The 12,482-nt window shown below is 37.9% G+C and overlaps 2 protein-coding genes across 2 annotated transcripts; one reads left to right on the plus strand and one right to left on the minus strand.

Moving 5' to 3' along the window:
- Positions 1 to 6: 6 nt before the first annotated feature.
- Positions 7 to 2,222, minus strand: LOC117298939 (dynactin subunit 1-like). Its single transcript, XM_033782325.1, has 6 exons — positions 2,135 to 2,222; positions 1,555 to 1,722; positions 1,239 to 1,347; positions 692 to 762; positions 491 to 568; positions 7 to 348 (listed from the first exon to the last, which is right to left on the minus strand). The coding sequence occupies exons 2-6, from the start codon at positions 1,694 to 1,696 to the stop codon at positions 26 to 28; spliced, it is 723 nt and encodes a 240-aa protein (XP_033638216.1). The 5' UTR covers positions 1,697 to 1,722; positions 2,135 to 2,222; the 3' UTR covers positions 7 to 25.
- Positions 2,223 to 2,599: 377 nt separating this feature from the next.
- Positions 2,600 to 10,513, plus strand: LOC117298971 (transcription initiation factor TFIID subunit 6-like). Its single transcript, XM_033782368.1, has 14 exons — positions 2,600 to 2,719; positions 3,438 to 3,643; positions 4,045 to 4,131; positions 4,472 to 4,625; positions 4,962 to 5,018; positions 5,209 to 5,399; positions 5,643 to 5,708; positions 6,016 to 6,195; positions 6,622 to 6,746; positions 7,106 to 7,238; positions 7,656 to 7,781; positions 8,164 to 8,352; positions 8,938 to 9,159; positions 9,593 to 10,513. The coding sequence occupies exons 2-14, from the start codon at positions 3,488 to 3,490 to the stop codon at positions 9,944 to 9,946; spliced, it is 2,040 nt and encodes a 679-aa protein (XP_033638259.1). The 5' UTR covers positions 2,600 to 2,719; positions 3,438 to 3,487; the 3' UTR covers positions 9,947 to 10,513.
- Positions 10,514 to 12,482: the final 1,969 nt, after the last annotated feature.

The following is a 12,482-nucleotide window of genomic DNA, read 5'->3' on the forward strand; positions in this document are numbered from 1 at the left end:
AGACACATCAACCCGTCTTGCCATATCATATTGACCATTCTCGAGGCTTCTGGGTACAAGACCAACCCCTCATATCTTGTAGCTTTAAAGCCTCACTAGGCATATGCGTCTTCGGTACCGCTGGACTGCTAATAAACGGTGAATCCGTACGACTGTAGAATGTCCGTAATGGTGATGTCCTGCCGTTAGAAATACTCAAATCCATGGCTGATTTTGGACGTTGAGGTTTCTTAGGAGTTAATGTTCTGCCGATGTTGTGACTACGATGGAAGTCCGGGGTAGGAGCGCAAGCGAAACTCTCCGACTTTGAAAGACATTTTTTACCAGCGTGCCAGGAAGCATTCATATCTGGAAAGAGAACAATTATATTAATGTTATGACAAGAAATCTGAAGTAAACAAAGGAAATGACGGTGTGCCTTGATGCACTTTTATTTTGAGCGCAAAAAGATTATTCTTGGAAAGAATCTGAAACTGAATTTGTATCTTACCATAAAATCCTGCAGATGCCGATCTAGCAAAGGTTTCCGACACGGAGACTGGGTCGTATGGGCCAATAACTCGTGGTGCTGTTAGGAATAATGAAAAGAAAACTTCAGGGAAATTGAAAGACAAATTTGTAAAGGTACACGGGTTAAATATACATTTAGAATGGGAATAATAATGATAGCATTCTTAAAAAGTTGACATACCTGAGGTTGGTCTAAACAGAGTTTCTTCAACATACGACCGTGGACTCACTGATTTGTACGTATCAAATATACTGGAAAGGAAGAACACAAATTGAGTAAATAGATGTATCTGCTGCTATCCATCGGGTTAGCTCGGTGGTCTAGAGGTAAGACATCTGCTCTAGCAAATGCAAAGGTCTTGGGTCCGAATCCCACACGATTGATTGTCCTGTGGATTTTTTTCACAGAATTCTTGGAGTACTGAATCAGTGCTAATAACACATCAATGTTAGCTAAAATACAAATTATTTATATGAGTTAAGTCAAGTTATTAAAGCAAGCCCTATGCCTAGATGTTGTCCTGTTTGTCATTATTTACTCAACTTCGGTGTAAATTGTTATTGTCTTTACTTCATCTGTGGTTTGCCATTCTTTATTCATTACCATGTATATTAACTTTAATGATTTACACAAATGTAACTTTATGGCAACATTGAAATAAATGTGTTGAAATGAATGAATGAATGAAAACTTTTTTTGCTTCCTCATACTACGAAATTAAACTTACTTTCTTTTCAAAGGGGTGAACCGAATTCTAGAAGGATGGACAAATATTCCATGTTTTGTTTTACAGGTAAAGTATTCTCGACCTTTGAAGATTCCACTATGCTTGCCAACTGCAAAATAAAAATCACATAATTTATGTTGGATAATTAATGTTGGATTACGTTTGATAAAGTTACATTCCACAACGAACATCTGAACTAAAGGAAATGCAAAGGGTGCCACAGCTACAGCCCAGGGCACCATGGCAATTGCTATGGGTTATTTCACAAAAGGGGATGTCTGTCTTATGTTCCATCAATCCACTTGGTTTTTCCTACCTGGTTTGTCCAACTCTACCCCAACCCAGTCCCCAGTGACGTTTGATAATCCTCCTTTATATTTAACCGTAGCAGAGAAGATTTGTCCCTTGAAGTAAACCTCGACTCGTTGGCCGATACTGATGTTGAGGAAGAGTACCATTGTGATTTAAACAGGAATCGCAAGATCTGGAAACAGGGAAAGGAAATACACTTGATGAATTAGAAAAAAACAATGACACACACTCCCATAAATACCTACTACAAATATTTCTCTTGCCCTGATTTTGGGTATTCATTTTTTTAGTGAATGCCAATGGAAAGTACTACAATGTAGTCTACATCCTATACATGAGATCTCCCTACATACCTCCCCATGCCTAGCCCCAGATATATGACTACCCCATACAGTACCCCTATCCCCATCTGACCACACCCCCAACAAAAGGGGGACAATGTCAAAGATACAATATAATTACACTTCAGTGAAAACATTAAAACAAAGGTTGTACAAATTGTACTACAATTCACATAGACACAATTTAATGTCAATGATGAGGACTTTCTCCAGATCGAGACTTTCTCATCTCCTCTTACTTACCGTCTACGACATAAATCAGTGATTCTAGCTCCCTAAACCACGAACGGACCACCAAATATTCCCCAAACACCTGCAGCACCCCATTCACCTGCAGACGGTCCTATTATTGTTGTAGTTACGCGTCTTCCCAATATAGATTCTGCCATTATAATGTGGGTATATCATGCGCCAAAACTTTACAAATTGTTCAAATTGGTTTTTTTTTTAAAGCAAAATATTTATACTATTGTAACCAGAAATATAAAAATAAGCATTAAAATACATTTTTGAAAAATTATAATTTGAAATAAGCAGTTGGTGTGAAACAAACAAAGAAAATTAATTACGTACACACCTACAAAAATAGTAGACTCTACCAAGTAATTGATTGAGTCTGGTGCCTGCGGAGTCGATAGTGTCTTTCAATGTTTAAGAGCGGAGGTTGATGTACACACTTACTGTCGCATACCCAGACGTCAAATGGAATCAAAATGGCAGCGCGCACAACAATATTTTTCTTCTCTGCTTTTCCCTCTGGTTTTTAGATTTCTGAATGAGTCTGCGGGTTTTGTAATCTCCGAGCAACCGTGGGCGTAAGATTGTAAGGTACAGCATCCTTTAGTGATTTCAAGTTTTACAATATTTCTGCTGTTCTGCATATTTTTTCGAACATTACAGGAACATTACAGAATTGTTTTTGCTAACAAAAGGCCATCTATCTATATCTGGGTCGAGAGAATAGTGAAAAACCGATAACAAATTTTGCATTGCATCGATGCAAAAATAAAAATGAATAAAACGCTCACTGCTGAGCGATAAATCCAAACGCGAAGTTAGATTATTTATTTCTCATCAAATAATTGAAGTTTGACATTTCAGACGGAAATTATTTCAAGCAAGGGATGTTTTCAACTATCATCAACATAGACCTAGTTGCGATAACAAATTCTTTGTTTTCAAATTAAAACAAAGAAGGAGATTGCGGCTTTATTATGGCACCAATTGTTTTACTGATTGAATCAATCAGTAAAACAATGGACCGATCCTATCAATCAAACTGTGCGTGTTCACCCATTTGACCAATCACAGCAGTGATTGTGGTCGGACAAACTCGGTCATGCGTGCGCGTATATATTTGGCACGCGCGGCAGAATCGTGCAGAATTTCATTGGGAATGTTCGTACACGTGTCTTGCTCACGTGTGCGGTGGGCGGAGCTTAGTGGAAAGCCGGAATGGTCCATTGGTGCCATAAAGCCGCAATCTCCTTCTTAAGTTCTTCGTTCCAGAAAGATGCTAAAAGATTGTTTTTGTTTAATATTTGAGGTGCTTGTGACTTGTTGACTAGTTCCAACTAGAGCTGTGAAGAGTCAATCATGGCTCCCAACAAACCACGCAAGAAAGCTAAAGCAAACTTGACCCCTGAGTCAGTGAAGGTCATTGCTGAATCCATCGGTGTTTCTCATCTTCCTGATGACGCGTCTCTCATGTTGGCTGAAGATGTTACCTTCAGACTCAAGAATCTCATCCAAGTAAGGACTTAAACCTTGAATTTTTAATTGTTAATGTTGAATTATTCTTTAAGGCATAGGGGTTTTTTCTTCAGTGAAAAATATAAGTGGGAAAACATATGTGACATGGGTTTCGGCAGACTGAACATAAGTTTGTTGTCTCTTGGAAGAAGGTAATCCAACCAAGGACAAAATAGAGAAATTGTATTTTCTCACCAGGACGTTGAGGAATGTGATGTTATCTTTATGCAAAATTTTGCCTATTTCTACTCTGGACCAACTCTAACAGTGATAAGAAATGTTCAGCCTTTAAAATAAATCTATGAGGTTTTTTTCCTCGTGGAGTATTGAGGAATCTGTAATGAATTATCAATCTTTGCGGATAAACTCATTTTAATATTTGTTGCTATTTTTGCCCACAGGAGTCAGAAAAGTTTGCAAGGCAGAGTAAAAGGAAGAGAGTGTCGACATCAGATTTTGACAACGCCTTGAGGATACAGAATGTTGAGGTACAGTCTACTTCCAAGCATGACATTTTTCCTACTAAAGTCTGATTTCTAGTGGTTTGTGTTTCAGAAAAATCAGAAAAATTATGACCTGACTTGATCAAAGAACCACTCCTCACAGATAAAAAAAAATGATAGTCCCCGCTAGCACTCACTGTGGGTGAGTTGTTTATAAGCATGGTGGTCGTGTAACAATAACATCCATAATAACGCCTTGCACCAAGACTATAGTTTAAAAAAATATTTGAAAATCCTTTTACAAATGAAATTGTTGTTAGCGTAAAGTGATTGCCCTTAAGTTCCTTCTATTTTGTTCTCTTTGTTCTTATTGATTTCCATACAGCCTCTCTATGGTTTTACCACTCCTGAATCCATCCCATTCCGCTTTGCCAGCGGTGGCGGACGAGAGCTGCATTTTATTGAAGAGAAAGAAGTTGAGTTATCAGATATAATCAGTACACCATTACCTAAGGTGCCTATAGACGTCAGCCTTAAAGGTTAGTCATATTGCTTAGTGAAATATTGTGCTAAGCGAGAATCCATACCAGTCAAAAGCAAGTTATATTGCGTTGCATTGTAGCTGGTAAGCTATATTTGCATGATTTTCCTGCGCTCAGTGTATTTGTTTATTTGATGGAGTTGACTTAGAATCAGGCAATGAATTTTCAAAGTTGAGTTTTTGTTGAAAGGTAAATAAAAAATGGTTCCAGTTATCTTCACTTATGTGGAGCTGCAAGTAGCCACAAAGTTGCACCTAGATCTTAATTCGGCACAAAGAACACAAATATATGTACATGTATGTAAATATAATGAACATTGTTCTTTATCCACAGCTCATTGGTTAAGTATTGAAGGAGTTCAACCGGCTATTCCTGAGAATCCACCTCCAGGTGCGTCAAAACTATCAATATTCCAATTCCAACAAATATATATTCATAACTGGGACAATTTCATGGATTTGCTTGTCCATCGCCGAATAGGCTTTCAGATTTAGAATCTTTGTGTTAGTTGCTGACCTTTTAGAATTTCTTTAATTAATAAAAGTGTTAAACAATTCCGCTGTTTTTCTCTTCACATTAGTTGGACGAGATCAGCAGAAGACAGAAGCAACGGACACCTTAATCCCCAAGAAGCCGTTATCCAAAGACCAGCTTGGAGGCAAGCCAGGAGAGGATGGGGGTAAACCTACACCCCATGGACTCAAAGGCAAAGGGGCATTGGTAGCTGAAGCAGTCAAACTCAAACCTGTTATAACACATGAACTGTCTGTGGTAAGTACTTTTTCTTTTAAATTCATTTATTAATTCTGGTCGTAAAGCCAAGGACTCTCAGAAAAGCTAATCTAATCAATGTACTATCCGACTTACTAGAGTGCGATTTTAACCTGAGTTCGTTGGTTCAAATCCCGCTCTCTAGTCAATTTTTCTTTATTAAATCCCAAATGAAATAAAAGAAAACGCCTCTCTAATAATCTAATGAATATTATTGAGCCAATGTTATTTAATTTCTTGTAGGAGCAACAATTATACTACAAGGAGATAACGGAGGCATGCGTCGGATCATCAGAAACAAGAAGAGCAGTAAGATGGAATTTTCTATTTTAATCTTTGGAACATTAATGGGCATCTCTGAGGACAAACAATGAAAACATGCTAAGCGTAATCAGCCACTGTAATGTTGGTGAGCTGACTGTAAATGTTTGTTGGCTATACCGGGTGTAGGTGCGGGGTGCAAGGGGACAACCTCACATGAGAAGTAGAGCATCAATTCATCATTGGCAAGTGGTTTATTTAGCCATTTAAGCAAATTCATGTCCATAATGAAATCAAAATTTGTTTTCACTAAGCTGAAATGAAAATGATCTTTTGATGGCCTTTATGTTTAAAGGAAGCTCTGAACAGCTTGACTAGCGATCCTGGACTGTATCAGATGCTACCAAGATTCAGCACTTTCATCTCAGAAGGAGTGAAAGTAAACGTCGTTCAGAATAATCTGGTTCTACTCATCTATATTATGAGGATGGTTAAGGCACTGATGGATAATACCACACTGTACCTCGAAAAATATGTAAGTAAGAAGCAAAATGGTGTCATTTCATTTTAAGTTTTGATTCTAGCCTTGGAGAAAGACTCTGCTAGGGCCCAAACGTCAGGCCAATTTTGCATTTAGACCGTGGGTTCTTTTGGTTGGTAAGCTCTTTACAACAGCTAATTCTATTTTCTCTGGACTAGTAAATTAGAAATTAGCAAGTTTTCAAAACAGCCCCCCAATCTTTAATTTATGTTTTCTCAAATTGTTTGATTTAAAATTTCTGTTTCACAATGGTATAATAGGTCTCCTACTACAAACTTGCTCATTACTTAATCAAATTTTAATTATTTCAAACTTTCATTCTATTTTTAACTTGATTGAGCACAAATAAACTGAACTTTTAATGCATTTCTCATCAATGGTTTATGCATCTAACCACAAACTTGTTTGTTAATATTTCAGCTTCATGAGTTAGTACCAGCCGTCATGACATGCATCGTCAGCAAGCAACTCTGTCTAAGACCAGACGTTGAGAATCATTGGGCATTAAGAGATTTTGCATCCAGACTTATCTCTGGCATCTGCAAGTAAGTTTCATTAAATTTATTCTGGTCGTTAAGCCAAGGACTGTTAGAAAAGCGAACTTATTGCTGTACTAGCCAACAACCCCAAGGAGATAAGACAAAGAAGGAAGTTTAAGTTTTAGATGTGTGAGGAAAACCCTACAGAAATATTCTAGGGTGTAAAACCCACGCAGTCAGGTAGGGACTGAAAACCTAATCCACACAGTGCCCCCGTTGGGATTCAAACCGGGTCTTAGAGGTGGAAGGCGAGGATAGATACACTGCAAGAATTATATTGCACAATTTATCTGATTTCTGCTAAGATTGATCTTACAGCTAAGATGGATCTTACTAGCTTACTCTTCTCTTTTTGCCCTCTGCAGAAAATTCAGCACGACGACAAACAACTTACAGCTGCGTATTTCTAAGACGTTTGACAAGTGTCTGTGCGATGAGAAGGCAACAATGGCTGCAGTGTATGGTGCCCTCTCTGGGCTGTGTGAACTTGGAACCGAGGTCAGTTTTTCGCATTATGATCCAGATATGGCATGTAGAGGGCGCTAAACAATTGGCTTACCAAACACTTACTTTAACGCACAGAAAGTTAGTTTCAATCACCAGTTATTCTCCGAACCAACACTACCCAAAGAGATTTACACATGGTGATACGGCAAACCTCAGCTAGAAAGTTAGTTTGACAAAATTTACCATATTGGTAATTTCATATTAAGCAAAAAAGAATTCAGTTATTTGCACTGCTGTAAAGAAATCTTGGGTTCACTTTTCTTCTTTTTGGAGATTAATTAAAAGTTTGTTATGTCCCTTTATGTCTTATGTCTGAGTAAAATTCAAGAGCTTTCCACCCCCTTCCCTTTCTAGAAGATTTCTGCCAAGACTAAAAACCAACAATACCTTTGTTTTGAATGTGTTCAGATCATCAAGACAATGGTGTTAGGTAAACTTCCATCAATCAGCGACAGGGTTAGGTTGGCGTCGGAGTCACCCATCGTTGGTAATGTGGATAAGAATGCTACAGATCATCTCATACAACTTGTACTGGTAAGACTGCAGTCACAACTTCTATCATTTGATGTTCAATGTTATATTTTTGAGAAAATACAATTACCTGTTGCAAACTGCTTATCAACCAAAATGATCTATGGTATAAATGCAAAAAATAGTTATGGCCTGACATTTATTTTGGCATATGAGAACGACTCTGCTAGGCAAGAAGAAAAGGCATTCACATTTGACTGTTTACGTTTTTTTCTTGGGGATCGTAAGAAACTGTTTAAAAAAATACTCATGTGCCAACAACAAAATGGTCTTGTAGCATGCACTGCGGTTGGTTGCCTCCATTTTGCCTGTAAAAGTTGCCTCATGTGACGAGGCTCCTTAGATTCTTAAAATGTTTTTTTCTTTTCTTGTTTGTTTATCTCAGAAACACTGCGGTCCATACCTGAAACAGACCCGGTCCACCCCAGATGAAGTTGACGCATACAAGGCTGAATTTGGCTTCTTGGGTACCGCACTATTTGCCCAGGTTATTAAGCTGAGAACTCAGCCTGCTCTGTCTGGTTCCCAGTCTTCTTCTAGTCATCATGGGAGACCATCATTGAATCTATCCCAGGTGGGTACAGAGGATTTCATTTCATTTATTAATTTGTATTTATTTCATTTATTTGTGGGATCAAGGACTCTCAGAAAAGCAAACTTAATCACTGTACTAGCCAAGAAACCCCATGGAGAGAGGACAAGGAAGGAAGTTTTATTTTTAGATTTTGGAAGACAACCCTAGGGAATGATTCCAGGGAAAACCCACGCAGTTTAGCAGAGACTGAAACCCCAATCCATGTAGCCCTTCGGCAGGATTCAAATCGGAGTCTTAGAGGTGGAAGGCAAGGAAAGAAACCACTACCAACCATACCACCCAAGATAGAACATGTAGAATGCTGGGATAGTGTGAGTCACAAGTAGTGCTGTTGCATGTCCAGTGTCCTATATCATAGAGCTGCTTAAGCAGAACGTACTGCTTAGAAAATCCCTGGTTTGCAATAATGAGCAAGATACCAGTTAAACATTAAAAAAATGATATGGTGTTTTGCCTGGTAACCTTAATCTGGTTAAAAGATCAGTCGGAATTCAAATTCATCAACATTGTATGAGAGTAAATTTTCCTGAAATTATTGTGAATATCCTTATCGTTCCTCTACAGGCTCGCTCCGCCTCTAGCCTTGGACTTATTCCTCGTACCTCTATACCTGGTGGTTCATCACATACAACCCCTATGTCAGCAGGTATACCTCGAACCCCAACACTCCTAACAAGACCAACCTTCCAGAGGTTGTCCTCATCCCCAGCAGCCTCAAGCTCCCAGAAGATTGTCATTGTGACAACGCCAAACTCTAAAAGCTCCACCATTGTGTCTCCGCTTCAAGTAAGTGTCGTCTTATTATTTCCTCAAAGATGTTTGTCGATTGACCAAGTTCACTCGACATCATCATCTCAATTATCCTGGTTTGGGGTTTAACAAAGAAAGAATGGGACTAGACTAGAGTGGGATTCAAACCAAGGTTTATTGTGGTGCCGCTCTACCAACTTAGCTCTATAGCATTTTGTTGGTGGTCTCCCTAATAATCTTGGTTGAGCCATTTTTGTGCTATACAGTGTAGAGTTCATTAAGCAATGTGGCATTACATGCCTACCATCATTTGATTGTGACGTTTAACTTCTAAAGTAGCAAGCTCAGCTGACAGTTGACGCTTTTGACATTGGTGCAAGGGGCCATAAACAACTATTTCTATAAATCTGATTGAGTTATGTAATCTGTGATGTGCGTTTTAACTAACTCAATTTCTTTTCTTTCTCAGACATCAACAATAGTTACTTCACCGCCCTCCACTCCAACCCAAACAACGTTCGTCAAAGTCATCGGTGGCAGTAAGACTACAACCCCAAAGTTTAGCACCCCGACTCCCGCAGGCACTTCCACACAGAAGATCGTTGTAGTGACCCAGTCATCAACTGTTATCACCAGACCACCCCAGCAGCCATCGCCAAAGGTCAAAGTTGAAATGCCGAGCGTGAAGGTCGAGCCGCAAGATTCACCATCTGGGACGTCAGGTGCAGAGACCAACATGTTGATGTCGCTGGTTCATGCTGCAAGTATGCAGTCACCTTTAAGCACGGAAGGAGAGTTGAAGACTGAAGGTGGGGCGTCTTAAAGGTGGAGGGTTACCAAGAACAGGCCTGTATGTTTTTTTTTTGGAAGGGCAAGGGCACCAAGGCATTTTCTCCTTGGTAAAGGGCGACCTATGAGGAAATTTCTAATTAGCTGAAGTTGACATCGTTTAGTCAGATACAAGACGTTTGTTGATCATAGATTTTCACATCTGCTGAATTTTTTCATCATGGTTTTTTAAATAAATTAATTGAATAGGTTTCTATGGATATTATTAATTTTCAAAACTTCACAGAAGAAATCATAAGTAAATTTGTCATCAAAAGTTAAATTCTTTTATTGCAGAAAACATCATAGAGTGTATATTATATAAGTGCATGGGTTATTAATACAGTTTTATTTACAAGGTTTTTGTTTTGTTTTTACAGAAATATGTACAAAACTTAAATTTTATCAGTGAATAGTTGTAGTCAACACCCTAGATGCACAAAGGACTGCAGATATACCAATGTAGCCTAATTCTTAGTGTAAAGTTTATAAAACATGTGAAATGCAATGTTACCATGTTCACCTTCTAATAGTATACTGTAAATAAAACATTTTTCTGCTACATCCTTTTTCTTCTTATTTAGACATCCATTTTCTCCCCATAATACAAAATACAAACAAATATTTGTGGTTGCTGATACTTTGAGTTCTATATTAACATCCAAGTAGTCATGTTTGGTTCCAGAATGATGAAGTTCTAAGGCAGGGGCTATAACCAAGGCACTGTGAACATCGTGGCATTATAACATTATAAATAGTTGTAAACTACACCCAGATAAGAATATATTCCTATTCACTGAGCACAGGTACAACAGGAAATCAACTTAATTAACATTAGTTACAGACAATTAAGCAAGAGTTTGCTCTTATGCAAATTTAGGGTTAGGGTTGGGCAATGAAGTTTTTCTTTTTGCATTTTGATTATTCATTTCACAAGAACATTGAGCTGACAACTTGATCATGACAGAGAAATAAACAGGATGAATTGGGAATCAGAAAAGAAGAAAAGTGACAATCTATAATTATTGAGAGCTTTGTTTATAGCCACAGCCTAGTCCAATACGATCATCTGTCAATCTTAAGTTTTATCTGACAAGTCAATTTCTTATCTGAGTTAGTTTTATTTCTATTTTGTCATCTGTACATGTAAATGTGTACAATAACATTGTTGATTCAGCCATTTTAGCCAAAAAATGCTTACAGTAATTATGGCCAGGTAATACTTTCAGAAACAATTTGTTTAACTAGGGACATGACAAAATGACTCATTTCTACTAAGCAAGATATCTCTGCTTAGCAAATTGATGAGGAACCAAATCAGGTTGAATATATCAAAACAGACTTCTGCACAGCAGAAAGTATATTAACATAGTAAGCACGAAATCCAGACATAACAGTCTAAAAGAAATGTCCACAAAAACTCAAAAACACCAAACATACGACTGAAATATGTAAATAGAAACAAGCTTATTACAATGGCAAGATTGACTTTCCTCATTCACCAGTTACAACGGTTTTTATTAACAATATAAACAAATGCGTAAATGGATTTGATATATAGCTTTGTACAAATGGTCCAGCCAGTGGAAAAGTTTGAGAAATGTAGCCAAATACGCTAAAGTTTTACGTAATAAATTTGCATATAGTTTTAACATTGAATAGAGTACAGGCAAGCACACACCCCTCTAAAGTTTGGCTCCGTTGACACACCGTACTGCATTGCTAAACGGATCAAACCACTGAATGTTACTCATCATAGACTGAAGTACTGTGTATTACTTTAGAGCATACCCTTATTGAACATAGTACATAGGCATGTATTAACTGTACACAAGTTGTATAATATTCATCCCTTGTTGAAATCATCTCATTAACAGTAAACCCGGCATCGCATAAACTTGTGCACTACAGCGTATAACACATGGGGCGGTGCTTCCCAAAATGGCGCAATCAAGACTATTGTAATTAGGTAAATTTAAGATCAATTCCACCTTGCTGCTTAGCATAAGTTAAGTATCAACAAATATCAATGAAAACTTGCCAGTATTTCAAACAGTTTTATCCCTTTCGCATACATACTCAAACAAATTTAAAACACTTGTTTGATATTTTTAATGTAAATTTACTAATTTAAGTTTGGAATTATTGGCAGAGCCCTTTGTTGGTGACCTTTACTCAGGTTGAATTGACACAGTTTGACACATGTGGTTTATTTACCAGTACATGTTATGCAAGACTACATTCAATCTTATTCCTTTGTCTAAGACCCTTTGTGACCACCCAGCTGTCCAACCATTCAACCAGCACATGCCAAGTATTACATAAGTTCTTTTCTGTTACTAAGCAAGGTCTGGTAATTCACAATAGTCCCAAAGTGGAGACTTTTGTTAAGATTTTTGCCTCATTTATAAAAACTATGAGCACATGGTCTAGGGTTCACTCTGCAACTGGTCTCAGTGGTGGATGGAGCTATCATTTTGTCTGTCACGCACAAACTATGGACAGCATGTTCCAATGTGGACTTGTCAATT

Source organism: Asterias rubens, chromosome 13 (assembly GCF_902459465.1).
Source record: "Asterias rubens chromosome 13, eAstRub1.3, whole genome shotgun sequence".
In the NCBI taxonomy this organism is placed as follows: Eukaryota; Metazoa; Echinodermata; class Asteroidea; order Forcipulatida; family Asteriidae; genus Asterias; species Asterias rubens.

Coding starts and splice junctions, on each gene's coding strand:
- LOC117298939 (XM_033782325.1), bottom strand. CDS start 1,696: ATGGTACTCTTCCTCAACATCAGTATCGGCCAACGAGTCGAGGTTTAC. Junction 1,348..1,554: donor GGTAGAGTTGGACAAACCAG/GTAGGAAAAACC, acceptor TTTATTTTGCAG/TTGGCAAGCATAGTGGAATC. Junction 569..691: donor TCTGTTTAGACCAACCTCAG/GTATGTCAACTT, acceptor TATTCCTAACAG/CACCACGAGTTATTGGCCCA.
- LOC117298971 (XM_033782368.1), top strand. CDS start 3,488: ATGGCTCCCAACAAACCACGCAAGAAAGCTAAAGCAAACTTGACCCCT. Junction 5,019..5,208: donor TCCTGAGAATCCACCTCCAG/GTGCGTCAAAAC, acceptor TCTTCACATTAG/TTGGACGAGATCAGCAGAAG. Junction 5,400..5,642: donor TAACACATGAACTGTCTGTG/GTAAGTACTTTT, acceptor AATTTCTTGTAG/GAGCAACAATTATACTACAA.